The sequence below is a fragment of the Triturus cristatus genome, chromosome 4_2, assembly GCF_964204655.1.
Source record: "Triturus cristatus chromosome 4_2, aTriCri1.1, whole genome shotgun sequence".
In the NCBI taxonomy this organism is placed as follows: Eukaryota; Metazoa; Chordata; class Amphibia; order Caudata; family Salamandridae; genus Triturus; species Triturus cristatus.
Window position 1 is genome coordinate 517,372,827 of NC_140586.1, and position 27,642 is coordinate 517,400,468.

Below are 27,642 nucleotides of genomic sequence, written 5' to 3' on the forward strand. Positions count from 1 at the left end.
TGGTAGTTCGAGTTTTTCACAGGGGACTGGTTTTCATATTAACTGCGGGCTCTGGCAGAGTGCATTACAACTTAACTCAAATAAACTTTTACAGTAAAAAATAGCTATGTTGCTTTCTTGTTATAGATTACTAGTGGCGTCACAACTCGATTTGATTACACTTACAGATGAAAAGGAGTGTCAGAATGTGTTGTGTTGTGTGACCCTTCATAAAAGATGTCTCATCCTAAAATCCATACTACTGGTGAGTGGCCCTTACTGTGCGCTTCTCCTACACATAATGAAAAGTGCCCTACATCCACCTTAGAGAGATTAAAGCGTCATGCAAGTTAAACATGCATATGTTAGCCTATTGATGGCAATGCGTTATTTCGTGGAAGCTCATAGTTCTCCTACAGGTTGAAGTGCGCCATGCATGTCCTAATATGCTGTGTTTTAGTTGAGGAACTAAAATTAATCTGTGGCGACTCTTCGAGTGCTATTCTAATTAAATGTGTATACTGTGCCACTCTAGCTTGATTACATGCCTTGGTTTCAGTAAAGCACAAGTCGGAGGCCTCCTTGCAGGTCCTCACACTCTTGGCCCTAAAAATAGGGCAGAGCAAACCGCTGCAATCTTCGGCCAGTTTGGGGCAGCAGCACAGCAGGTGAAACCAGGATTGCTTGAGTTATGAGCAAAGCCTGCACAAGGCTGCTTCTTCCGTACGTGCCCAAGCTGGATTTAAATCTGTGAGTCTTTGCACTATGAGTCTCATGTAGAGTATTATCCTGCGGGCCTGAGCTGACAATGCGTCGCTAAGAAAAGGTTGAGCTTTCTCCAAGATATGACATATCCACTGCTGTGGTAATTGGACTGAGCCGAAGAGTTGCAGAGTTCTTTTCAGACGAAGTTACCAATACCTGCCTCTTCACTGCATTTTTCCAAGCAGATAACGAGATGACTGGCGAGTGCAGACTTTCTGCTTCAATCTTCAAGCTGCCAGTTGCATGCCCCAGCCTGGAGTGCCAGGGGGAGCCCTCCTCCTCAAATAATTCTCAGGTGGTGTTTGAGTGTGTCTTTTGTGGCTCTTAAGACCCTGATGAAGAACTTAATTAGGTCCCCCGTACCGGCCAAACTGACCTGCTGAGACCAAGCTCCAGCCTTAGCCTTGCTTTTCATGCTTGCTGCGGAGCTAGCAGCACTGATTAGTATGCTTTGGGCTGTGCAGCTATTATGAACCTATCCAGGGCGCCCGGGAAGGCCAAGTGTCCATAGTTAATGGCGGGTATTTAGTTTTGCTTTCATGACTGTCAGCATTGGCTCAGTGGTTGGACTTGTCAGGCGTTGGCTCAGTCGCTTCAATGTGATGATGACACGGTCTGCCTGTGCAGTAAGGTGTTTTAGGTGGGTGGCCGGTTTTGCTCCCTGAAAGTCAGACCCCAAGGTAGTTGTAGGCTGTTGTCCCAATTTGTTCTCCCAATTGCCAGTGGGCTTTCCTTTTGTGTGTATATTTTTCAAACACAACTATCTTGGTTTTGCTCTGGTTGAGCAGCAGATAGCTTTCCTGGTTGTATCAGTGAAGTGTGTTGAGGGCTCTCTGGAGTCCCACCCTAGTATGGTCCATTATTACTGTGTCGTCCGCATATTGTAACATGACAATTCTTCCCCTACCCAGCCTTGGAGCAACTAAGCTAGGTCCTTGCAGGGTGGCCCCCTGATCTGTGGTATAAAGATTGAAAAGAAGGGGGGCCAAAAACACAGCCCTGTTTGAGCCTGTTGTTTGTGGCGATTTTTGATGTTACTGTGGTAGGGCTTGTTTTGACCTGAACCCATGTCACCTTATATAAGGATGTAATTGAATTGCCTTCAGGAGCTTAGACGGGATCCCCCAGGCAGTCAATTTCCCCCATAGTCTGCTGCGTTCCACTTTATCGAAAGCGGTGCTATAATCTATGAAACAGCAGAACAAGGGCGGGTGTTTTTTCATGACCGCTTGTATGGAAAGATATTCCAATGCAATGATGTTGTCCATGGTTGAACTGTGTGGCCTAAAACTGAAAAAATGGGAGGCTTACTTTTTCTCTTTCATGACTCCAGCTCCTTCAGGAGGATTCGGGCATAAGCTTTAGCTTCTAAGTCGAGCAGGGTAACATGCCTGTAGTTTGCTGGATTAGATCTGCTACCTTTTTTGTGGATAGGTAAAAGAATGAATCTTATCCAAGAGTGCGGTGTCATTGCTGTCATGAAAACGGGATTGAAAAGGGGGGTCAAGATTGGAGCCCAGAATGCCTGTGCAGATTTGAATACTGGGGTGGCAAATCCTGTTTGGCCCTGGTGAGCCGTCACTCCTCGTTTTACTTCGCTGTCAGTGATTAAAATAAGGTGGGTGAGGACGCAGGCTGCTTCAAGGCAACTCATTACAGTGGACTCCTCGTCTGGTGAGACTTTCGAATACAGAAGTTTGACATAACTTATCCAGTAATTTTCGGCTACCCCGTTCTCCTTTGTCATTCCTTGGTTGTCAAGCTGGTTGATATTCCTCTTCAGCAGAGAAAACACTTTAAGCCATTCCATTTCGAGGTACTTCCTTTTGCTCTCCCGTGCTTTCTTTTTATATGCTGCCCTCAGAGAGGCAATGGAGTGCCCCTCAAATGATTTGCCACCTCTTTTCTTGGCTGCCAGTGCCCTGCGGAAGGCGCGTTTGCAGTAAATTAAATCCTTCAGACGGCGGGCGCTTGAGATTTCATTTCTGAACTAATTCTTGTGTGTTGTGGTGTACCTTCCCCAAATTTGGGTGTAGATTTGCGATGAGGGCTTCCCAGTCGCTTATTACTGAGGTTGGAGTAGCTGCCTTTAGGTCATTCTTTCTCTTTTCCACCCACTCAGACAAGTTGTCTCCGAGCCTTGCTGACCATTTATTTCTTTGGAAGACCATATGCCGCTCTTCTCCCATGGGTCCCCCTATCACTTGGAGTGGGGCTGCTATGCGGACTACTAATTCCACGGTGGCACACATGGGCCTATGATCGCTTTTGCCTCTATCATTGACTTTAAATTGTGCCAGCCTGGCTATCGTTTCACTGACTAAAATATTGTCGATTGTTAATGCGTTCTTGAAAGTTGGTTTAGAGCGCCACGTAGGAGAGGGTGTTCCTTTAATGTATGGGTTGAGCATAACTTATGATTTTGGAGGAGGTTGTGGAAGGGTACAGCCTTGCCCGTGTGTCTGTGCAAATAGGTTACCTTATCCAGGCCCCACTTGTTGAAGTCTCCGGCTATGATAACGTGATGGGATTCGTATTTAATTAGTCGGTCTTCAAGTGTTCCTAGTAGAGATTTCATGAAGTCTTTCTTCTGAATATATGCCGGATTGATTTAACAGTTTATTAGCAGAAGGCGGAGGGGTTGAAAGTTAAGCCTCAGACCCTTAATTAATAGAGCTTGTATCTCTGGCATTTTAGCGGATGTTTCGGTGGCAACGAGTTTACAAGCATGTTTTAGGTAGACCAAGAGTCCTCCAGACAAAGTCAAAGATACAGCGTTTAGTAGCTGCTGCTTTAAATTCGTAATAGCCTTCTAATGAAGTAGTGGTAATAGCCCAAGTTTCCTGAAAGCACACTCTCAGTTGGTTAGATAATCCTGTACTGTTCTTGTCCCTGGTGATTTTTCTAATCCCTGCTGTGGTTCAGGAAATTGACAGTTGTTGTTGATCAGATACTTTGCCCCTTTTCCCTCCCTATTATTCTGGCTCGGACTGTTAGGGATTTTGCATCTATGTCCTTTGTTCTTTTATGGAAGCCGGCTCAGATTGGCGTATACACGCAGCATGTTGGCTGTTGCTGAAAGTGACCCTGATGTTGGTGGGGGCACTTGATCCTAATTGACTGCAACTGCCGACTTTGTTATTACAGTTAGTGCCCGCAAGACTAACGGGATTGTTCTCAAATTGTGAAGGCTGGGCGCTGTTTTAGCAACCACTTTCTAACCTTGGGAGCAAAGTTATGCGTTGCCAGGACTCGATTTAGTTTTGGCTTAGCAGCACCACTGAAAGCAAACTGACTAAAGGATTACAGTAGAGGCGCTTGGACAGCAAAGTAAAGTTTGCTTTCTTTTTGGGAATCTGTCTTAGTGCATCCATTGCAGCTGCACCACGCCGAAATTCATGTTGGTGTAAGCACGGTACACCGATCCGTGTTTTAGAAACCTTGAGATAGAACTCTGATTGGCTGAAGCCTGCAGAGATTTAAAGGAGATGGTTACGAGTGGGCTTACATCTGTGTCTCCACAGATGCAAGCGACACAGATGTAAGACCACTATTTCAACACAACCTAAACCCCAAATACTTCACACCTCACAATATCATCACGTTTGTCCTCATCCACAACCTACATTCTATATCTCCCTTGGCACTACAGCACGCCGTCCCATCACCTGTCCACCATCTGCTTTAGAAATGACACCACTAATATACCTACCTCACACTCACACTAGGGCCTCGATTACCTTTGTCATACAGCACCACCTACACCGGACATCTTGGCCTACGCCGTCTCCCTGCACCCTTACCATGTATATCCTACACCATTACAAAGCACCAACTAAACCCTTGCCACCGAAGATCTTCCCCTAAATCACCATTTGCATGCTATGCCACTACAAACCATGCCAGAGAAATCCTAAAACTCTATCTGCTGCCCACACAATGCAATCCAGCTGCTTTCTTACACTACCACCTACCCCATATATCACCATCCACACCACTCTACAACAAAACTACCACCTGCAATCCCACTATACAACCCGCCACTCTTTCAGCCGTATGTACCTGCACCTTTATATTTTCTTCACCTACATTACACACCACCTATCTCTCATTCACAGTACTTCTCCAAAACCCCTCCTGCCTCCCTCACAGCTTGACTCTACATAAACATTTAATTTCTTTACCACCATATGCAAAAAAGGCACTACTTAGATCTCTATTTTGCCTCCTGAAATCCTAGATCACCACCTCACAATATAATATTTTATGCAAGGTTGCTCCTGGTGTTTAAAGTTAGATGCTGAAATATTTGTCACCTGCAGATCGCATGTTTGAGTGTTAGTGTGGCCAACAGGGGTTGTTACTTAGGATCTGATCGATTGAGTCATAGTAACATGCAGCAGTGTGCGGCGTGCAGCAGTGTGCGGCGTGCAGCAGTGTGTAATGCAGCAGTGTGTGGCATGCAGCAGTGTGTGGCGTGGTTTGTAAACAACAAGAAAAGCGGACATCAAAGGAAGGGTGGGAGGGAACGAGCATATGGGGTGTGAGTTATAACGAAAGTTAATTGTAAGAGGGGATGCAGGAAGTGAGGCCGAGCGCGCGCTGGCGAAAGCAGTCTGCTGCTTTCAAGTCCGATGCCAGATGCCAGCTTCGCGCTTGAATGCCTCACATGCACTGGCCATAAACCGCATTCCTATGGTCTTGTGCCCCTTACTAAATCTCTCTGAATGCGTGAGGCGGTGCACGCGCAGGAAGTAGCTGGTGGCAAATGGAATGCGCGTGGTTGTGCGCGTAACCGCCACCCGATCCGCCTGGCAAGCCTTTGGGAGCATTTTCTGAAGCCCCTACATAAGTCTCGCTGAGCGATCGCTTACGTGATAGCCAGGCGAGACCTAAAAAATCGTGATCAGATTAGTTAAGAGACGGTCCTCTCTTGCTGTTTATGGAATTGGTGCTTTAGAAACCACAGTTTCCTGGGTGCATTAAATGCCTATGCGATTTTAAAGATTTGCCCTTTTTGTGGAGTTTCCCTTTTTAATTTCACCTTCTGTGCCACGCCTTTCTGTACTGTGCGAGGTCCGTCTCCCTGAATTGGCCCACACGTTTAACTAATTAAAGCACCCGAAATAAAAAATGCATGCAAATTTACCTCTTGTGAAGTTTTTCTGTGCACCGTTCTAAGTAAATCCACGCATAACTGTTATGTGTTTTAAATTTTGTGACAAAATGTGTCGCAATAGTCACCACTTTCATGTCTATGTGTAAAACGTTTTAACCTTTGCAGTTTGTCATTTGGAGAACCGGCCTTTGTTAAGGTAGCGCCCTGGGCATGGGCGGAGAGAAATTTGGCACCCTTGCTGATGGTAGTGAATTGAATGAGTCAGCAGGGGGTCCCTTTTGTGTTTACTGGTCAGTACCTGGATGAGCAGGAACCGGTCCCTGAATACAAACATGGGAAACTCCTTCAGACTGAAGCCGCAATCAAGCTGTGCCTTCAGTTGCCGGCAAAAGAACAAACGTGTCTTTAGTTCGCATTCGTTCAGCATGCAAGTCGATATAACAACTTGCCGTAGGGGGGCGCATTGGTGGAATGGTGTTGGATTTAAAGTCCAACACTTTCCCTACTGTTGCAATTACTAGAGTTGGAATTGTAAATTAACCTATTCCAAAATACAGCGCCCCTCTAAGGTAACTTGTTCTAACGACTTGAATGCTGAATGAATGCGTACTGAAGACACATTCATTCTAATGACGGCGCTTTGAAGGCACAGCGTGATTCCGGCTTGCAGAATACCGTCACACATTATGCAAACACCCCGAACCTCCCCCAGCTCACCTTAATCACCGATAGCTTAGCTGCCGCACGCGGATGATGGTTTTGTTGATGTGCATCAACAGGGGCCAGAGGGTGAAGCGAGGGCAAAGAAGGGGGCTAAAGGGGTGTTAATAACATTGCCTGCCATGTAACAATGAAGGACTAAAACTACTTTAAAGGGGCAAATCCGACAGTAACTAACAGGTCGGGACAAGGGCTGGAGCAAGATGAGAAGGGCGCAGCTGTTGGCATAACCTTAATGCGCACAGCTCCATGTGCCCCTCAGAAAACTGGCACCCTAAGCCTGGGCCCAGCTCGCTAATGCTATAGGCCGGCCCTGGCCACAGGATGTACAAAGTTTACACCAAAAGTTGGTACTTGGTACACCTCCAGTGCATGGTGACCATTTGTGTACTTACCCGCTAAGCCCACTGTCGTTGGCCATTCTCACGCGAGATTAGTCAAAGTACACCTGGCAGCTGAGGGTTACTTCCTGAGAAATGTGCAAGTCAAAATGTCTACTGTTTGATCCTACTTTGTGTTAGGCATACTGGATCTGCAGTGCTGCTCCCTCACATCTCATGGGCTACGAAGAACATGCATCATAGATGAGGCCCATCAGAGTGTCTCTTGCTACCTTTTATAAGTGCCTTCAAAGCTGGTCTTATTAGCATTTGTCTTTTTATGGGTTTTCTATGCACGGAGCTCTTTGCATTTTTTTGATGTGCAGTTTTTGAACCACTTTTTGAACCACTTTCTCAACACTCCTCGTCTGTTACGTCAAAGAGTGTGTCACGTGTTTTCTTTTTAAATGCTTCGAAGTAGCTGCCTACAAAGAAAACATTCAAACGCGAATTGCATTCACTTGGCGTTATTATACTTAAAAAAAAAAAAAAAAAAAAGAAAAAGAAAAACTTGAGTTGAAGAATTTTTTTTAAATGTTAAATTATCTTTTTATTTTCTAGGTTCGGTTTGTGAAGAACGTCACCTTTTGGAAAGAGATGAAGCCAGGTTTTTATCATGGGCACGTTTCCTATCTGGATTTTGCAAAGTAAGTGTCTTTAGCTAATGGCCACGTCATTAATGTTATTGTTTTTATTCCGTTTGCATGTTACAAAATCGTGAATGTAGTTGAGCATGTTTTGCAGCAACGGAAGAAATATGCAGGAGTTAATTAGAATTAATATGTCTTAAATGATTTGCTTGGGTTTAAACCAGGGCTTTAAGTGGACAGGGTCATGCCGGTGCTTAGCACTCAGCAATTCTAAAAAGCAGGTGTTAATACGGGTCCCTATGAGGCTCTTCATTTTTGCCCTCACACTCGGGGTGAAACAAAAATCTTAACTCTGCAGCAGTGCCAGCCTTCACTGCCTTTGATGTAACTTCAAAGAGACTCGTTATAGTTTTTTCAGTCTCATCATTTCAAAATTGAAGCATTTTAAATAATCTATACAATGACGCTATAGTTGTTGCTTATTTAACTTGCACAACTAACAACCATTGACAAAGCCAATAACCGTGGCTTCTTGTAGGTGTTACGTTAATTGTTGTATTATTTATCTGGATGCAGTGACAGAAGCAGCAAAATACCAGTCTAGGGTCACACTGTGCTAAGCAATTTTTTTTTTTAACTTAAGTGTTTTAAACCATGCCCTTAATTATGTCGACCACTTCCCTCTCGCCTGAGTTTTTAGGTCTCGCCTGACCCAGCGCATGCGCTGGTCTGGCGAGACTTATTGAGAGGGCTCCAAAAAGTGCTACCAGGCCGGCCTAGAGCTACAGTGCATGTGCGCGGGGGGAGCGCCGCGCTTTACCGCGATTACTTTGACTTTCGCGGCCGCATGGCCACTTGGCATAGCCAAGAGGTCTCGCTTTTGGGACCTTATAAGTATTTAGTTATGCAACTGTTGCATGGCTAAACACTTATAAGGTCCCAAAGGCGAGACCTATTGGCTATGCCAATGCTTGTTTTAATTCCACTTAAAGCCCTAGTTTAAACCAGGTCTACCTTTCAGTATGTCAGAAGTGAGTTCAGGGCTGTTCCATAAGGCCTGGCAGGAGAACCAAAAGCAGCTGTGGCAAAAATACTCAACCCAGCCCTGCTTCCTTCATCTCCTAGCGCTTTCTCCCCCTGTGATCCATCCATACTCTTCTCCCTCTCTGATAACTTTCCCCCTTCTCCCCACACCACTATTGAAGCCTCTCCCAGCCTACTGTAGTTAACCTCAAGCAGGGCTTTAAGTAGAATAAAAAACTGGGGGGGGGGGTGTATCTTCAAGGTATGTGGTGTGGCCAGTGTGATTAAGGGCGTGGCTTAAAAACACATAAGCTAAAAATCTGTGTTCAGCATAGTGTGCCGCCCGACTTGTATTTTGCGGTTTCTGTCATTGCATCTAGATATGATACAACAAGTAACATCATACCTACAACAAGTCAGGACTATTGGCTTTATCAATGGTTATTAGTTGCATAAGATAAATAAGCAGCAACTATGGCTTGTATTAATATTGAGAACGTTTCCACTTAAAGCCCTGGTGACACCCCAACAATGTTGCTGTTCCTGAGTTTCAAAAAGAGAAGGGAAATCCAGAGAGAAAACGACTCTTTAAAGGATTTCCCTTCCCCCTACAATGCTAACCTGGCATGACGTCATGCCCCAACTTCTCCACTAGTGAGAAGTGAGCAGTGTGAGCATGCGCACATCAAAGTGCCTACTGTCACTGCAGTTTGGAAAAAAACAGACCGCCTGTGCCAAGGCACAAAACAGAGCCCGATAGAGACCCGTTTCGAGGCCCCCTTTAAAAAAATGCCGGTGCTCAGCACCGGTGAGACTCTGCCCACTTAAAGGCCTGACCTCAGGGAAGCTGGGGACAGTGACAGAGGCGTCGGGAACAGACTGGGCTTTTAAACCCGACCTCCAAAGATTCTTGCCATTGGGGAAACGCCCGGTGAGATAAATGGCTAGTCCGATCCTGCTATATTACTAGTTTATTAATTTATTCATTGTTTTCTATCGCGCGAACCAGACCCAGTGATTGGGTGTCGGAGCGCTTTACATTTCAACCATCTTCGATATCAGCAGATATCCCATTCTTTCACGTCAAAAACAAGTCTATGTATCCACTAACATTGGCATATATTTATCCATACACAAGACAAATATAATGAGGAATAATAGAGATCATTAGATTACAATCAAGATTGTTGTATCGTACTTAATTTTAAGATAATACCATTCCTGAGTTCTTCTATATCCAAGCTGTATATAGTATTGTTATGTTAAAGCACATTGTTCGTTGTGGGAGAAATTTACCCATCAGAAATGACTTTATGAATCGTGGAGCATATGTCATTCTTTTGATATTTGTTGGGAACAAATTCCAAATCCTTGGTGCAGCTCCCGTGAACGCTCTTTCGTAAACTTTTTTTCTTAGGTAATAATGCTGGTTTCAGTAGAAAATCCTCCGATCCTCTCGAGGGTCTAGTGCCTCTGGACAGCATAATTTTATGGGCTAGGTAATGTGGAGTTTTGTGGTGTGTTGCCTTGTGTGTAATGCATGCCATTTTTAGCTCTATTCTTGCCTCGTATGGTAGCCAGTTGAGCGCTTTCAGATGTGGAGTGATATGGTCGTATTTTTTTGTTCCCGTTATAAGTCTGGTTGCTGCATTGAGACAAGCTTTTAGGGGAGCTGTTGAGATCTTAGGCAGTCCTGATAGAGTTGCGCATCCATATTCAATTCTTGATATGACCAGTGCCTGTACTGCCATTTTCAGATCCCCGGGATCGATGAGTGGCTTCAGTTTTCTGAGGTAATTCAGATGAAAACAAGCTTTTTTTGCCATTGTGTTGGTGTGCTCGCATGTTTAGATCTTTATCCAGTGTGATACCAAGGGATTTGGTTGAATCCACTATCGTAAGGGTACAGTTTAGTGCTGTGATCAACTTGGTCCATTCTTTAATCTTGGCTGAACTTTTAGGAGGGGAGATCAGAAGTAATTTAGTTTTCTGTGAGTTGAGCTTAAGATGATTGTCAGCTATCCATTTAACAGTCTTCTTGAGTGCCTGGTTCATTGTTTTGATCTCTTCAGGAGATGCTATTTTCATATACAGCTGGGTGTCATCAGCGTACATGTGAAAGGAAATGTTAGCCTCGTGCAATACCTCAGTTAATGGTTCGACGTATAGGTTAAATAGTGAAGGGGATGAGTTGATCCTTGTGGAACCCCAATATGAATCGGGGATGGTGGGGATAGCTTGTCTACCAGGAATCTTTGCGATCTGTTCTCTAGGAAGGAGTAGAACCATTTCAGTACAGTTCCCGATAAGCCCATCCTATTTTCCAGGCGTTCTAATAATTTGGGATGGTTCACAGTGTCAAATGCAGATGATGGGTCCAGAAGGATCAGGAGGCAGGTTTCATGACGGTCGAGGGCTAGCAGAGCGTCATCTACTATGTGTAGGATTGCTGTTTCCGTACTGTGGTTTGGTCTGAAAACTGATTGGTAGTCATTTAGTTGTTCAAATTCAGTAATGTGTTGACTTAGTTGATTGTGCGCACATTTTTCTAGTACTTTGGCTAGTAGGGAAATGGTTGTTACTGGACGAAGGTTGTTTGGGTAAGATGGGTTCTACGTAGATTTCTTTAGGAGAGGGATAACCTGACCTGGTTTTAGGCAGTCCAGAATTGATCCTTGGGCAAGCAATTCATTAATTATCTTAGTCCAGTAGGGAATGACCATGTGGTTGCAGAAGGGTCAGCATTTTGATGGCAGAGGGTCATTGTAATGATTATTTGGTTTCAGAGATAGTAATATTTTGGTAATGCCATGTTGATCACATAGTTTGAATGTTGACCTATGGGTATTATTTGTGGGCATCACTTGTCGGTAGGCATGGTTCCTCCCTAATCTTGCACTTTAGCACCTTAGTTTCCCCACAGCATTCGTGGCATTGTGTTGCCAGATAGTATTGTAAAAGCAGTCATATGATGGGTATTTTCTGAAGCAACTCCCTTGCTTTCAACATCTACAATTGCATTGTGCAGTCTAAACCATGATCATTTAAAAAATCTCTCCACTTTATGCAGTATTGCCCTCTAATGGCCACTATTTGGTAATGTTTTGTATTCGTTTTTTTGGTTCATTTGTTTTGAATATTTCATCGCAGGCGCGGTGCGTCCGTTGGGGCGTTGCCCCCCCCCCCGCCCCCGCCTGCAGCTCCCTCGGTGTCTCTGAACTTAGTTTACTTAAGTTCAGAGACGCCGAGGGTGGGAAGAACTGACAATGCATGTCAGTCAGCATGACGTCGGACCATGGGCGGTCCGGCGTCATGTTGACTGACCTGCATTGTCAGACCAGGCAGCACTGCAGCACAAGTGCGCATGAGTGGGCATGGTGAGCTAATTTTTAGCCCGTGCCCAGTCATGCACACTTGTGTTTTCATGGACTTGCGCATGCCCATTAGGAGCTCCTCGGTCGCCTAATGGGCAGACGGCGGGCGAAGAGTAGGCTGTGCCCTCAGCCAATCCTGGCGCTGCAGCAGCGCCAGGATTGGCTGAGGGGTTGCCACTACAGTGCTGACGTGCTGTTCCAGTTTGAAGAGGGCAGAGGCGCCAACGCGGACCAGGAGCAGAGGCGGTCAGGTAAGTATTCCTCTTAATTTTAAATGTATGCTCCCCCCGCGACTGCTCATGTAGTAAAAAGCGGACGGAGACTTCAAGAAACAGGTATTACCTTCTCTTTCCTCCTTTCGTTTATTTGCTTCCTTTGCAATCATTTTACGCTTCGCCACTTTACAATGTCACCAGCCGCCCCTGTTTGATCGTGATGGACATTTGGGTTTTAAACATCCGTCAGTGACTTTAATTTACTGAGATTTTTTTCAAGAGTGGCTGAGGAGGGGTTGTGCCATAACTAATGTCCTCATAACTCTGACACTTGGGCATCTAGGACTCAACAGCAACCGCCGGACTCACAATCCATCAACATTGCGCTGACTCACAAGACTACGAAGCCCATAAGGATGGGCTATGGGACATTCCGTGCCCCGCTCCTCTCCTATATTTGGCAGCATTCTCTGTAGCATCTGGTGTGACGCGAACGCCACAGTCCCAGTTGCTGCCCCACGTTTTTCACAGTTCTGCACATTCGTCATTTTAGAATTTTCACCCGGAACGCAAGATGGAATTCACTGTTACCCCCTGATGTAGGACATTGGTCAGAAATGCACTGGGGCCTGCTGATGAAATAAAATCATGAATAATCATTACTATGAAAAGAGCATTTTTGTTTACTGGTAAATTAATATAATTACACATCAAGTGGATCAATTGGTGATGGTTGTAAGAATTAGCTCTTTAAAGATATTGCTCTGTCAAAAAGCTTGGATCACAAGGAAATTTGGTTGACTGAATTTAAATGTAATCTGCAATTTTCCTGTGATTTAGCTGTGCACCGGTGGGATTGGGTTGTCTGTTGGCTGGAAGCGTGACAACTGCATACTAGACCATCCATTGCACACTAAACCTAAGATCTTTTAAGACGAGAGTGCCTATAATATGTGTGTAGTAAGTGAGCGTTTTTACGTCTTCTCCTCATGCATTTTATTATCCTTTAAAAAATATTTATTTGTTTAGTTTAAAAAAAATTTTATTTATTAAGTACGGGTCAACATACTATAGCGTAGACAATAGGAAGTGAGAAGCAGATATTGGACAGAGTTTCTAAGATTATAGCTGGGCTTTTGAAATTGCATATGTAGGGTTGTAGCTGTCTTGTGCGGTTGAAGACTTCTTAGCATGGATTTGGCTATAGTTTATTTTGATTTTCTCTTCACAGTTGTATTTCTTCTGTTTTGCATATAGTTTTCAGGTGTGCTTCTGTTTTCGAGAGTCCTTGGTCATTTTGTGTGGGAAATAAATAAATGTTGGAAAATTCAGGTTAATTATATATATATATATACATATATCACCAAGTCTCTGCATATAGCTGGTGTGTGACCTGATCCACTGGGGGTGCACGTAAAACGCCTGGGCGTACTTACATAATGCTGCTTCAGTCACTCTCTCTCAACAGAACAGCACTCCAGGCAATGCTTCAAAAAGAGTATTCAATATTTCGGCAAGCACGGCAGAGCACCATTATGGCGCCAGACGCGTTTCGGCTTTTGCAGTCTTTTTCACGAAATATATAATAATGAGTGATCTAATATGTGAGGTCATAAGCAGTGCATTGCGGGGGCATAAGTTATAGTTCGCTCAGGTAACTAACTGCTGAATTTCTCTGCTTTTGTATGAGTGAGATCTGAGCTTAACCATAACATAGTGGTAGCCTTTGTTTATTTCTGTCAATTTCTAAGTTATTATTATTATTTTTTTTTTTTTAATTCTATTTCTCAACTAGAACGTCCCTGCAACCTTTGTTTATTTCAGTGAATATATAAATGCATATGTTTTCTTTCAGTGACTACCTTTTGAAAATGTTACCTAAAGAGATCTGGTCATTACGCTTTAAAATATTTTTATAGATATTAAATAATTTCCTTTGAAAAGTCCATTTTCGAACTAAAACAAGAAATAGGTGCCTACCTGCTGTCTAAATTGCCTGAAATGCTTTTATTCATTTTCAGGAGAAAAAAATAAATTCTGTTGGAAAGTCACAAGTGTAAAAATACAGACACCAGAAAAATCTTAAACAAACCATTTTTAAAAAGGAAAAAGAGGGTAATCTGCTAACCCAGGTAGACAACAGTCTGCGGCCTCTGAAAAACTGACACCGCTCCTTTGAGACAGCGTCAGCACCAGCACCATCGTGCCCGGCACTAGCAGTTACATTCCTTCATTTTTACAGGATTTTACGAACTTGAAACTATAGGCACGTTTTTAGGTCTTGCTGGCGTTGCAGCGCGAAGCGCTGCCGCCAACGAGAACTATTGTTACCGTGATGCCTCTCAAGGGAGACAGACCGGGGCACGCGCAGCGATCGGGGTCTGTGGACGCGCTTCTGAGAAGCGCAGACGCACACGCCCCCAAGCGCGCGCGCCACGCTCCGCCGACCGCCGGGCTTATTTCCCAGTGCCTCCACCTGAGTCTCCCATGTGTATCCACCACAAGCTGCCCCTCCCTCCCCCCTTCGGCTGCCCCACTCACCAAGCAGTAGGATCCGCAGCACTTTGAGCTCCTCCTTGGCATGCTTGTATATCTCCCGGTCGATATGCTCGCTATGGCTCTGGGCCTCCTGCAGCTTGCCGGGCACCGGTGTGCTATAGCACAGCCCCATGTGTCTGGTAGCCATGGGCGAGAAGAGAGGGGTTTTGGGACGTCGGGCCGTGAGGCCACGGTTCCAGAGGTGAGCGATAAGGGGGTATGGTGGATGACTGAAATAAGGTGAGAGACGAGTACAGGGAGAAGTCCGTTTTCAGATGTCAGGCAGGTGTTTTTCTTGAGAGAAGGGTGATATTATTTTGTGGAGGGCTCTAAACGCAGTTACATTGTTTTATGACTGGACAGGAGGAGGGATTAAGTTTGAAAACAACGTGCTGTGCGTTACCCGTGTTAAAGGGGGAGTGAGTGGAGCGTCAAATTCAAGTGTGTTTAATAGGAAGGTTTTTCTGGAATGTACCTTTGTGCTTTTGTCGAGGTTTCAGTCGGTATAAAGTGTCGACAAGGTGCAGGCACGTTCCTGCTCTGTGGATGTAAAACTTCTGCTCCACTCCTTATAGAGAGGAAAAGTAAACCGAAAACTGGGAATGATTGGAAATTGGCGCGGGAGCTGCGCCCGTCCTGGAAATGACGCCATGTCTGAGGTGTCTTGTTCCAGGTGCCGTTGGGGTGCAGCTCCCTTCTACTCCGGCTTCCCGCCCCAGCCACGGTTTCCCTTGCCGGCAACCCGTCTGTCTTCGAATCCCCGCCTCCTTGCACAACCACTCCGTACCCCCGTCTCTTACTCTGAGTGCCGCCCCCTTTTCAGTACCCTCTAACGAGCCCCCCCATTCCCCATCGCAAAAGTGGTGCTTTCCGGTCCCCATTTCACCCCCTCAAGCACGCCAGCTCCCGCCCCACCTGACAAGAGACAAACCCCAGCTGCAATATCATTTTGAACAAGCATTGAAAACACATTAGGTCTCGCCTTTGATTAAGTTAAAGCCCTTTGCTTTGATAATGGTATTGTATAGCAAAGCAAATGGCTTTAACTTAATAAAAGGCGAGACCTACTGCATTTTTTATGCTTGTTCTAATACTCGCTGGAAGGAGAACTTCCTGCTGCAGTGAAGATTACCTTAAAAGAAAAATAGTATTCCAATTGACTTTCCGTCTCCTTATGAGTCTTCATTGATAGTTGTAAAGGTAGAATAGCCTGTCTAGGCATTGATAGACAGTGAGGGATTCGAGACCGCTAGGCCCCTAGTGTAAAAGGGTCGATTTGTTGCATATCTAAAGTGAATGTTTACACATAGCCAGCTCTATGTGTAAGGCCGGTATTTGCTTATTTTCGATGACAAGGATCTACATTGGTAATTGGTGAATGTAAATTATCATTGACTCTTTCCATTTAACCTTTTTGCCCTCTGCCTCCTTCCTTAGCCATCATTTCCATTTCTTGAATGGTATTTTCTAATTTTATAATAAAATGTTACTGTTATTTTTAAACTGAGGCGTTTAAAATATGTAAATAATACCGTGCTGTATGTGTTAAAATCTTTTGCAAGGTTTAACCGTTAGTCAGTAGTGCCACCTGCTGGACAGTTGGAAATTGTACTTTTATTTTAAATGAAAGACCATCTATTGATTCAAGTTAGATAATTTATTCGGCAAATTGCTTTCGTTGATTCTTTACTACTTCTTTTCTGGTTATTTGTTTTCACTATTATAAAGTACAAGTAAAAAGTTAGTGGCTTTGTGTAGCCTGGTGCCAGGCGCGCAACACCCATTGGACTCACAGGGCTTCAGCCCCCCCCCCCCCCCCCCCGTCGTGTGTGGCAGCCCGGGCTGAGACACCTTCCCGGGCAAAAAAGCAGCCGCACCCGAGCACTTCACAGGTCTTTAAAAGACCATTTGCATGTTAATGAGGCCTTGCTGTTGTTTCACCCCCTCTAAGAGCCCCTGCAGCTCCACTCTGCCTATTGCTTAAAGTTCAGCCCCCCCGAAATTTTTGCTCAGCCCCCCCCGAAATTTTTGCTCAGCCCCCCCCCGAAATTTGGCTCTAGTTGCGCCTCTGCCTGGTGCTGTTGTATGAGTTGTGCACTGATAGTTGCTTGCGTTTTTTCCAATCCCTCATGAAGGCGTAGGACCTACTCAAAGCGAAATGCATACAAGTAACGTGTTTGTGAGACTATATAGTCTAGTGGTTTAGTGCCTGTGTGTTGTGGACATATTAGTGTGCATGAACCACTGAGCATCAGAATTTCTCAGACTTTCATTTGTATGACACTTTAAAATAATTTAATTAGCTAGCTGTTTTCGACTTTCCCTCCCATATAATCCAATCACAGCGTTTAGGCGACAACAATAGCTGTTCTCACGTGCAGGCTTGAGAAGCATTGTGTTGCAAAAATTGTGTTTTTTAGAAGCCTGCAAATCCTGAATTTTTTTTCCCGGCACATCATTATTCATTTTTTTTTTTTTTTTATTGGATTTACTCTTTTCATAATCCTAATGGTCGTAGTGGCTGATCTTGGGTTTTGCGAGAAGCGAGTCTGCAGGGTTTTTCCTTGATCCCTCAGCTGACCGCATCATTATCATGGGATAGTATACCTGCTGCCTGCACCCTCTACGCTTTTTGCGTACGTTTTTCCCAGAATGTTGATAAAATCCAGCTATTGTGCATTGTACATTCAATCTTGCAGGTCTTGGCATCACTGGTTGGTGCATCAGACGTTCTAATTTCCCAGGTTTTCCAGATTTACCTGCATTGATTATCTGAACCCTGGCTGTTTGTTTCCGTCTTCCAGATTCGGAGTAAAAAAGAAGCCGATCTACATAAACTTGATCAGAGACCCCATCGAGAGGCTCGTTTCTTACTATTACTTCCTGAGGTTTGGCGATGACTACAGGCCCGGACTTCGGAGACGGAAGCAGGGCGATAAAAAGGTAAACCTTGCTTAAATTGCTGGCTCTGCTTTTTGGGAAGGTCTTTTCAGGCTCCGGTATTTGACAGTGCACAGGAGTTCTATTGCTGGATGTGCAGTGCGGCGGCGCACCTGGTTTTGAGCAGAAACTGTCCTGGAAGCAGACCAGTAAATGAAGCATGCGTGTTTAGGACTCCCTCACGGGCCTTTGAAATGGGTAGTTGTCACTGCTTTTGTTACCGTGCTCATTATGTGCAGGAGGGCTGAGCGCCTCTGCTTGGTTCATTCGATAGGGTACGACACTCGTTTACTTTTAATAATGTTACTACTTACCCCCCAATGCCACGTGGTCCACAAAGGGCCTTATGCGAGTTTGATGAAAGTAACAAAATAAATGCCACAATGAAAAAAGAATACTGGGGGGAAAGATGGCGCTCCTGATAAGTAATTTCCTGGTATGGCCGAGCCAGGACGCTTATGCACAGGGCGGGGCGTCCTCGCGTTAGTTGCTGGCAGCGCCCCACAGAGGTGCGTTCCTGGTGGACTAGAAAGACGCAGTGCATGTAGATAGGAGACTGAAAGAAGAGTCGAGAACATCTGTTGTATCAGCAGCCGTGTCCATGGGAGATCCGGAGTCATCCATCTCAAAACGGGGAGAAAAAACACAAGTAGAAAAATAATGAGGAATTCAGCCGGGTGGGGAGGCCGTCTGTCGCAGTAAGAACAAAATAATGCATGGACAAATGAAAGTACTCTGCAAAGAACAGATTTGCGACAAAGCGTTTTTTCACGATCACATAAACCTCCACATAGGGAGTTCAGTTATCTATTTAAACTCTTAGGGCCAGATGTACGAAAATTTAATTAGGCGTTTCCTAAATAGCGACTCCTTAGAAATCTCTGTTCAGGAAATGCAAAATGATATGTATGAACTATCCGATTTCCTAATAGAGATTTCTACAAAAAAGGAATCGCTATTAGGAAATTGCAAGTATGAAATGTATTTAGGAGATTTTAAATTGCGATTTCTACCAGGTAGAATTTACAATTTGCCACCACCTAGAGGGCTTTGTACTTTTGAAAAGCCCATTTAGCATTTCTTAACGCCCCGAAATAGCGATTCGGACCGTTAGGAAATGCTAAATGGCTTTGTACATCTGGCCCTTAGTTACATAGGTGAAATGCCTGAAAATGAACGTAACAATAATTTCCGTGTTTTCGTGTTATCTATTATTTAAGTTTCAAAGCTGGGAGAGTAAACAAAGTTTGTAAAATGTATTTCAATTTTGTCTACGAGAATCACTCTGTTCCATTAGATGACAGAGTTCACAGGCATGTTGTAGAACATCAGAATTCTACACTACTTCTTGCCCTATTAACTGTGATTGAAAAGGTAACCACATGTATCTGTGAGGTTTACATATGTTGCACTAACTCCTTGTGCAAATTAATTAGGATTGTATCTACTAAGCAATCGATAAAGACAACCTCAAACCCCATAGGTCACGTTTCCTCTCCTCCAACATTGTTACTGTTGTCGGTGTTTCCAACGCCTTCGATCTACACCCTTTATTCCAGTGGGGCAAAAGTCACTTCTCCCGACCTGGTATTTTCCTCGTTATACTTACATGAAGTCTTTCCTCTCAAGGGACCTCAAGTGAGCAGCGCCCTGGTTCTTTTCGTTTGCACGAAATGTGGCTTCAGGTGAATTAAGAGCCGCAGGAAGTGTTGAAGTAAAGTGGAAAGAATGCATAAAAAGGTATATATTGGTCCACTTGCTCAAGGCAGCCCAATACCGAACATCTACTTCATTATGGTAAAAGTATAGTACACACCAGTTTACAGCTCTGGGGTAACGTTTATTGAAATTATGCCTTCACTCTGGTAAACATAAATCCTAGCTGCTGATCCACATAGCTGTGCCCTCCGAGGCTTGAAGTACTTGTCAAAAGAGAAAGTACATTTAGAAAAGGAGCGAAGAATGTTTTAAATGTGCTCCGTGTGGATGGCATGAGTCGCCATAGTCCTGCGTGGAAGAAGATGAGTGGATGGGGTTATAGACGTGTTCCACCAGCTTACATCAGGACCAGCCGATAGAGGTGAAGGGAACTATGTCAATGGTAAGGTCAGAGAGAAACAAAAGCACCGTCGGCTAGATTAGCCTTTTTTGTCAGGATTTGGAATTATTATTGCAAAAGGCAAGAGCTATTCTAATGCCACACGGGGAGAACGCCCGTCATTTGTCTGTTAATTTGAACTTCAAAAGACAGCAAGAGTTGGCTTGCTTTGATAAAAAGCACAACGTGGGACCTAGTGAAGGAAGCGGCGAGCTGGATCCTGAATCTTCAGTCCTCCACTGGCCAGACCTATTTTCATTTATTCCGCATGTGCATGGTCCAGCTGGTGGCCATGAAACCCTCTGAAGAAAAGAAGTCCAAGTAGAACATTGCTGTCATCATCACAGTGAACAGAGCATCTGTATGTCGTCTGTGCAAATGTGAAAGTGAATATTGTTACCATAGAGGAGTAAAGCAAAATCCTGAAGGCGATCTCAGTTTTATGCTTTAGAAGAGTGGCCATTTGTGTGCAGGGCATCCAAACATTGGGTAGCGCCCGTCTGACAAAATTGGCCCGGTAGACTGTGTTGGTGTCCCCGCTACCTTTTGAATTTCTAGTCACCGCTCCGCAAATTCAAGTTTGGACTGTATGAACAGCACCTGGTCACTGAGCAGTGTGTGCAGGGGGCGGATATATTGGTCACAATGGAAGAGCCCTGGGCCTTACTGGTTATCATCTGCTGTCTATCTCTAGTACTGCTCTTACTCCCCTCTACCAAAGCTTTCCTGTCCATCTACTGCCCGCGTAGTGTTTCCACCAAAGAAAGTCCCTTTTCTGTCATCATGACTAGTGAAGTATGCCTTCTGTCAAGACAGGCCCAAAACACATGCAATATAGCCACGTGCAGCCTGTACCACGCACCGCAAATTTGGACTCCAAGTGTGCAGTGATTACAAAAACCCTAAAATAAATCATTAGGCGTGCGTGGATGCACCACTCCCACAATCGGAACCCTTTTGCTTCCAACATTTGCTTCCTGTAGTGTAAATCGAAGCGTTCCAGGATGTGTAAGTATTGCAAGTGTTTCACCAGGCTTCTTACTGAGTGCAGCACCTGTTCCAGCTGATCTTGCACAGCACTGAGGAGAAGTCTGATGTTACTCAAGTGGTAGGTGACTGGCCAGACACCATCCAGTGACATTCTCAGTATGCATCCTTCCCATGGGCCAAGGTTCATAGACCGTATTATTGGATGGGATAATGAAGGCCACTATTTGAATGGTCCTAATGTTATTGGATCTTTTCTACCACTATTACTGCAGGTCATTATTTGGCTCTCATTCATGGTTGTTGCGGAGGAGACTGGTACAGAAGTTCATTATCTGTATAACACCAGGTACTTGGGTACTCATGGCTGTGATATCGAGGGCAGCCAGTCACGGTTGACGGTTGCTGTGACATTCTGCATGATAGTGAAGGGGTTGCTGTCTGGAAGTAGCCTTTATAATGTTTTTTTTTCAGACCCAGCAGGTTCAGCTGCATCGGGCACTGATGCTTTCAAATCCAGTTACAGACCTGCCAACTCACACAGTACCACCGTGTGACACACAACATCGGCTCCCATCACACTATCACCTGGTGAGGAGCCGGTATCACAAGCTGGAAACCTTGGTAAATAGTGGTTTTCCAGCTAGTTTCCCGAGTCTTTGAAGTGCCGACGTTCATTAAGGAGTGTGAAAACACCCCAGGACATTAACACCAACTTCAGCAAGCTTTTTGTTTTTTGAGTAGGAGGGGGCTTGGGTGCAGGGTGGGGGCAAAACTTCCTCTTAGGTACTTCTCGGCACAAGGCCCCTCCTCACACAATGAGATTTTTGTTAGTTGGCAGGTCTGCAGTTACTTGTCTCCCCTCTCATAGTTAATTCAATCTTGTGCTCCGTGGATAATGCGTATCACGATTTAACATCCTTTGACTCTAGTTTCCCGGGAAATGGCCCTTTGATTCTCCTTCGTCTCAAATTGATGGTTCTAGCGATCCACGCAACTCTTGTGCACCTTGAATGTCTGGACCCTTTGGAGTCAGTCACCAACACCTCAGCCCACCTCAATCCCATCCATCTCTGAAGCAGACAGTGATGTAGGATTGAAAAAAACTGATGTTGATTAACAGCATTAAGGGCGTGTATTGGAAGAGGATCTCATGCATCCTGCTAACTGAGAATCTTTGCCCAGTCTATATCCAGGAAAGCTGGGTCCAGGAAAGCTGGATGCATTTCAGATTTTCATGATCTCCACTCCAGAATTTTATGATCTTCACGTTTATAAGATACACTTACATTCAATGGATCTGAATGAAACTGATTTACATTCCTAATCAGTATCCTGAAGTCCAGCATAGATCTGACCAGCCTGGATCTGTGCTGGACGTTTTATAGAAGCCCTACAATGTCATGCTGTCGGCCTCCCCTTTAGATTCTGATAATCTTTTGTGAGAATTATGGGTAATGTACCTCATTTAAATCATACCTCTACTCAGCCATAAATAAAACACCAAGCCTGTGAGACCTATAGGAAATATCATACTGAAGCCTCTTTGTGACCAGGTATCTCAGCAGCTAATTCGAATTGTCAAAAAGAGGCTTTGTTCAAGTCATTAACAGCTTTAGCTCCTTCTGTGGTGGTGACTGGGTCGTTTAGTGAGGCCATGTCTGTTCCTGCCCCTGGATTTGGATCAAAGACTGGTGATGACCCAGGATAAGAAGGCTTACCAAATCGGTACAAAAGGGGGTGGTGATGGACGGAGCGTCAGAACCAATCAAACACTCACACCCAGTCAACAGATCTGGGTTTGATCCATCACCGTTCTTTAGCCCACTCTGCCACCCCAGTTCAGACATGGCCATATGCAAATCAGTCTGACCCTGTGCCTCATGGGAACAGTCCAGCCCAAACTGCCAAGCTATGCCTTCCCTGGACCGGAAACAAGCTTCCTAGAACCGGTTTCTGGCATTTCAGCCGTCTTCAGCCAGGCTTGCTTGAATCCAGTGGCAAAGTGAGCAAGGGACTCGCGTCTGAGCATACCCTGCCAACTTATGGCGAACAAAGCGGTACAAAAGGGGGTGGTGATGGACGGAGCATCAGAACCAATCAAACACTCAGACCCAGTCAACAGATCTGGGTTTGATCCATCACCGACCAAATCGGTGTCATGGTTCATTGACCATAGAATGAACACCTATTCATAGTCACTTATGACCTATATTTCTTATGAAGCAGACACTCTTCCATATCATGAAATAGGAAAAATACCACTTCATAATGTTGCAAGACAAAAGATAGCACAGCGAATACTGTTTCTGGTAAATGCCCACATAGACACATGGGCAGCTGAGGTCTGAATGTGCTTCCAGGTTCTCTCGGAACCATTTCCATCCAGTTATCTAGATGTGACACTGAATTTCCATTTTGCTCAGCCAGTCCGTCCCTAGGAGACTGCTTTTGTTCTGTGCCAAAGTCTTCTGTTAGACTGCCTCCTTCAGCCTTCCAGGAAGACTCTAACTGCTATAATTGACACCAAAAAGTGATCTTGTTTCTAATGGGCAGGAGTACATTTTTTACTTGTAGCACACAGTGTCAAGTTACAAAATATATTTTGTTTGTCTTACTTTATAAGCTGGTTTAGGTCTCTTTAGAGGTCCTCACTTGGTGACTCCAGAGTTTCTATAAGTGTTGTAGAGATATTTGTTACAAGGGGGGCGGAAGAATCCGTCCCAGCAGCTTACATATGAAACTGTTTGTACTTTTGCTATTTCAGTTGTGTGAGAAGTTGGCCTGGCATATGCTGGTCACTAGTTATAGTAGTCACCTTGCACCAGTCCAATTCGACTCATAAGGTGATAGGTTAAAAGACAACCTTTAAAGAAAGCTATCCTAGTGGTAGCTGTGGACAGCAGCCTTCAGGCTAAGTCTTGAAGGAGTGTTAAGCTTATTGTTTTACCATAGATAACCTCTTGAATAACCAAATGAAGGAGTAGTCCACACAGGTGTGTGTGTATATATATATATATATATATATATATATATATATATATATATATATATATATATATATATATCAAATATATGTATTTATTCTAGGAATAACCCCACTAGTCTCTTTATGAGGCTAGAGATGAAGATACAATTCAAACAAGCATTGATAGTTACAATAAATAGCACTGGAATCACAAGGCCCCGGGGGAGGGGGGCCAAACCATATATCAAAATAGTGGTTTAAAAACCACGACAATTCTACAGACAATGCCTAGGGCATTTAGGGTCGCTGGCCCCTTGTGAAACCACCCAAGGTAGTGAGGAAGGGGACCCACGGGAGACGCGTGCAGTGGCTAAAGCTACTGTCGGGATCTCTATTACAGCCTATGGAGAATGTCGCGGTTGAATTTTACAAGTTTAAAAACACTTCTAGCAGGAGTTCAAGTTCAACACTTTAGAGTTAAGCTTTTGAAAGGCCCACACCCACGAGAGTACCGAGGTACCACTGTTACCTGCCCCAGGGAAGCCGGGTGCATAGGTCGTTTTCGATGTCTGGTCGCAGGCTGATTTTCAATGGCAAAACGTGAAGAACTGCTGCTAGCCAAAAGTGTCGTCGTTGTCGTGAAGAATGGAAATGTATATCTTGTAGAGAAGGACCTGAAAGCAGAGGGGACCGAGTCTGGGTCACGGCACAGTGACCAGGGGGCTCAAGAGAAGGGGCCCGTCAATGTCGGGTGCTTACAGGTATAAGAGGTGTAGCTTGGATCGTCAGCCACGGGGTCCAGGAGGCGTCAAGGAAGGCCAGCTTCTGGAGGGCGACTGTCCCACGAAGGATGAGGGTCGCTGCGGTGTTAGTGTCCGGATTGGATCCACTAAGCCTTGGCAACCGCAACCCACGCAAGAAACACAAAGCAGCTACTGGTGCAGACCCACAAGGTCTGAGCGAGGTCTGCAGCGAGGAGACTGAAGAGCAGGCCTGGAGCAACCAGGGGAACTCTTGGAATCGAAGATTGACCTCCGCTAGGGCCCACAAGTCGAGAGACAAGGGACCGCAGGAGGCAGCAATTTGGCATGCGTAAAGATGCGCCCACGGGTCGCCGGAGCGGGCTAGGGCGTCGATCTTTGGCACAAATGATGCTGAGAGGTTGGCTCAATAATGGGCCAAAGCACAACTTCCCCACTCGTCTGGGTCGGGTGCTGTGCAAGAGGTAGCCGGTGTCCTGGGGTATTGGGGATCTCGGCACCCACGGGGTCCACGGTGCAGAGCTTTGCTGTGCACACTTACTGGCCTCTGGGATGCTTGGAAACCCACCTCAAGGTAGGAAAGAGTCGTCGATGTCCGAAGGAGCAGCGCGGTTCCAACCGGATCACTTGCAGTGTTTCAGGTGCCTGCCAGACAGGGGGGGGGTAACTCCTTTACCCCAAGGGATATTTCGTCAGGTAGCTGTGCGGCAGCAAGTCGAAGGTCAAGACTGTGAAGTTCAAGAATAATCTGAGGCTCTGGGGACCCAGTATTCACCTTGATCCAAAGATTAGGGGAGTGTCCAGATTAGAGCCCACCAATGAGAGGTCAGGCGGGAAAGGGTGGCTACACCCTTTCCCCTTTGTGTGTTTCCCGCCTGGGCAGGGGACAGGATGCCCCTGAACCGGTTCCAGGCGGTGTATGCAGAATGTAGGCACTTGGAGAAGCCTACGTGCAACTCTGAAAGGCATCCTATGGTGCACCCACCCAGTTCCAATCCACATAGTCTGTCTGGGGAGGTGGGAACACCTCCCTGCAACAGGATCCTATTGTCCAGCTGCCGTGGCTGGAGTTCTGCCCCGCAACAGGCAGCCAGAGTCGCGTGGGTGGCGGGTAGCATCCATTTTGTACTAAGTGTGCACTTTTAAATTGGTGTCTAAATTCTGCCGCTTTTCCCATATCGCCCCTCTAGCAGGGGGGAAGCATGCCCTCAGTCCCATGGCTGGATTGGGGGTATGATTCCTTCATGTTTGACACCAAACACGATATGGTTCTGTGTAGCCATTCTCAAGTTATCACGCTATCGCGATATACTTATAATGCGGTTAAGAGTATATGGTATGGCTACACTACAAACAACCCAGTAATGATTTTACGAAGGTTGCAGAGGGGCCCTACTCAGGTAGGGGTCCCCCCCCCTCACACATATCTAAGCACCCTGCCTTGTAGGATTAGCAAGGCCTGCTCTAGGGGTGACCTATGAGGATATATGTGTTGTATTAAGTGGGATACAGGATACCTATATCCCTGTAAGGAGTGCAAGCACCACCTTACCCAGACTACAGTAGTGGTCTGGTGGTGTCATTTGGTATGGCTGTCCCAGGGGTGGCACAATAAGTGCTGCAGCCCCTGGTAGACCTCTGAGGGACCCATGCCCTGGGTACCTAGAGTACCATCTATAAGGGGCTGGTAGGGTGTCCTCAGTATCCAATTGGAAGGTACCTAGGGTACTCTCATCAGTTTAGAGAAGAAGCAGATAGGCTGGGGTCCTGGATAGCAAGGCCACAGCCTGGCTAGTGTCATAAAACAGTCAAAACTTTAGCAAAAAGTTGGGGGCAACTATGCAGTCGATGCCACTCTCCTACAAGCTGGAAAGAATCATAGTTGCTTTCCCCTGCCATAGCTTTATTACTGCTTATTTATTTTTACCTCTGGAAAAGATTAGACTAAGATGTTCGAGAATCTAGGTGGTGCTACTGAGCTCTGACTTGGCCGTCATCTGTGAAGGCTTCAGCAGTCTAGCTCAATTACCTTGCTTACCGGCACTGTATGGAGAAAACGTCAGAGACTGGCAGTTGTGGAGAGCACAACGTATGCTTCAATGCCTACCTCAGCAGTTTTTTTGAGGTTACATAGAAATTCCAAATCCTAGTACCAGTAGAATGGCTGAGCAACCACAGCCACAGGGCCAAAGATGGAAGTGTCTGCCTGTACCTGCAGTGGGTGAGCGTTGCTGGGCTGCAAAAACGCTGGGAGTGGATCAAGTTGCTCAGAAGAGAAGTGTTGAATTCTCCGCATTGAGCAGTCCCAACAGCCCAGCACTTGGTAGGTTGAGCTGTTGTTTGGTCGTTCTGGGGAACATTAGAAGCTGTTGTCAATGTTCGAGATTTGGATCCCAATTTCAATCTTCCAGGAGTGCCCATATGTATGAAACATCATAGTTGTGCAATTGAGAAGGTGTTCAATTGCTAGGATTGCCAGTGATCCCAAGATTTGCTAATATAATAAATATTCAGTACTTGTAAGACAGATTCAATTTGCCCTGCAACCTGTGCGTAGGGTGCTTGGCTCTAATGTGTGACTATCATGGGTAGAACGCTAAGGGTAGACATAGGCATGAGAATTTAGTTTTTTTTAGGCCCTGAACATTCAACTAGGAGTTGAAAGAATGGCACAGTGGTGTGGGCATCTGGCATGGACTTGTTAAACAGTGAGTCCCTTGTGATGGCATATTAAAAGGATCTTCAAACCGCCAAGTAGTAATGTGGAGATGCAGATGTCACAAGTCCACAGTAGATTGTAAGTCGCACAGACATGACTGAATAAGAAGTAATCCAAAGAGTGGGAAGTCAGCCATCAGGAAGGAGATGTACAATCAACACTGGCTGATCTTTTTCTGGAACTTAATGGCGTTGCATCCAATCTCATCTTATGGCAGGACTCAAAGTCAGAAAGACTGGATGATTCTGGAATCTGTTTACATCTATGTACTTTAGTGTTTCTGGGCATTTCAGTGGATGATGACCTAAATGCAGTGGTGCAAAAGTTCCTAGTCTTGGACTTTCTTACAGGAAATTGCTCTTGTGTGGCTGGTATCTTGAAGGTGGATACACTGTTTACTAGAGTCCCCAAGCGTAGCATGCATGGTGCAAGAACCTCTCCTAGTAGAATTTGGAACCTGATTCAA

General features: G+C 45.2%; 1 protein-coding gene across 1 annotated transcript in view; it reads left to right on the forward strand.

The window, feature by feature from the left end:
• Nucleotides 1–27,642, forward strand: part of HS2ST1 (heparan sulfate 2-O-sulfotransferase 1) — a 337,601-nt gene that overhangs the window by 251,913 nt on the left and 58,046 nt on the right. The window contains exons 3-4 of the mRNA XM_085602124.1: nucleotides 7,525–7,610; nucleotides 17,508–17,646. Coding sequence (XP_085458250.1) covers nucleotides 7,525–7,610; nucleotides 17,508–17,646 — 225 coding nt within the window. The remainder of the gene's footprint in view (nucleotides 1–7,524; nucleotides 7,611–17,507; nucleotides 17,647–27,642) is intronic.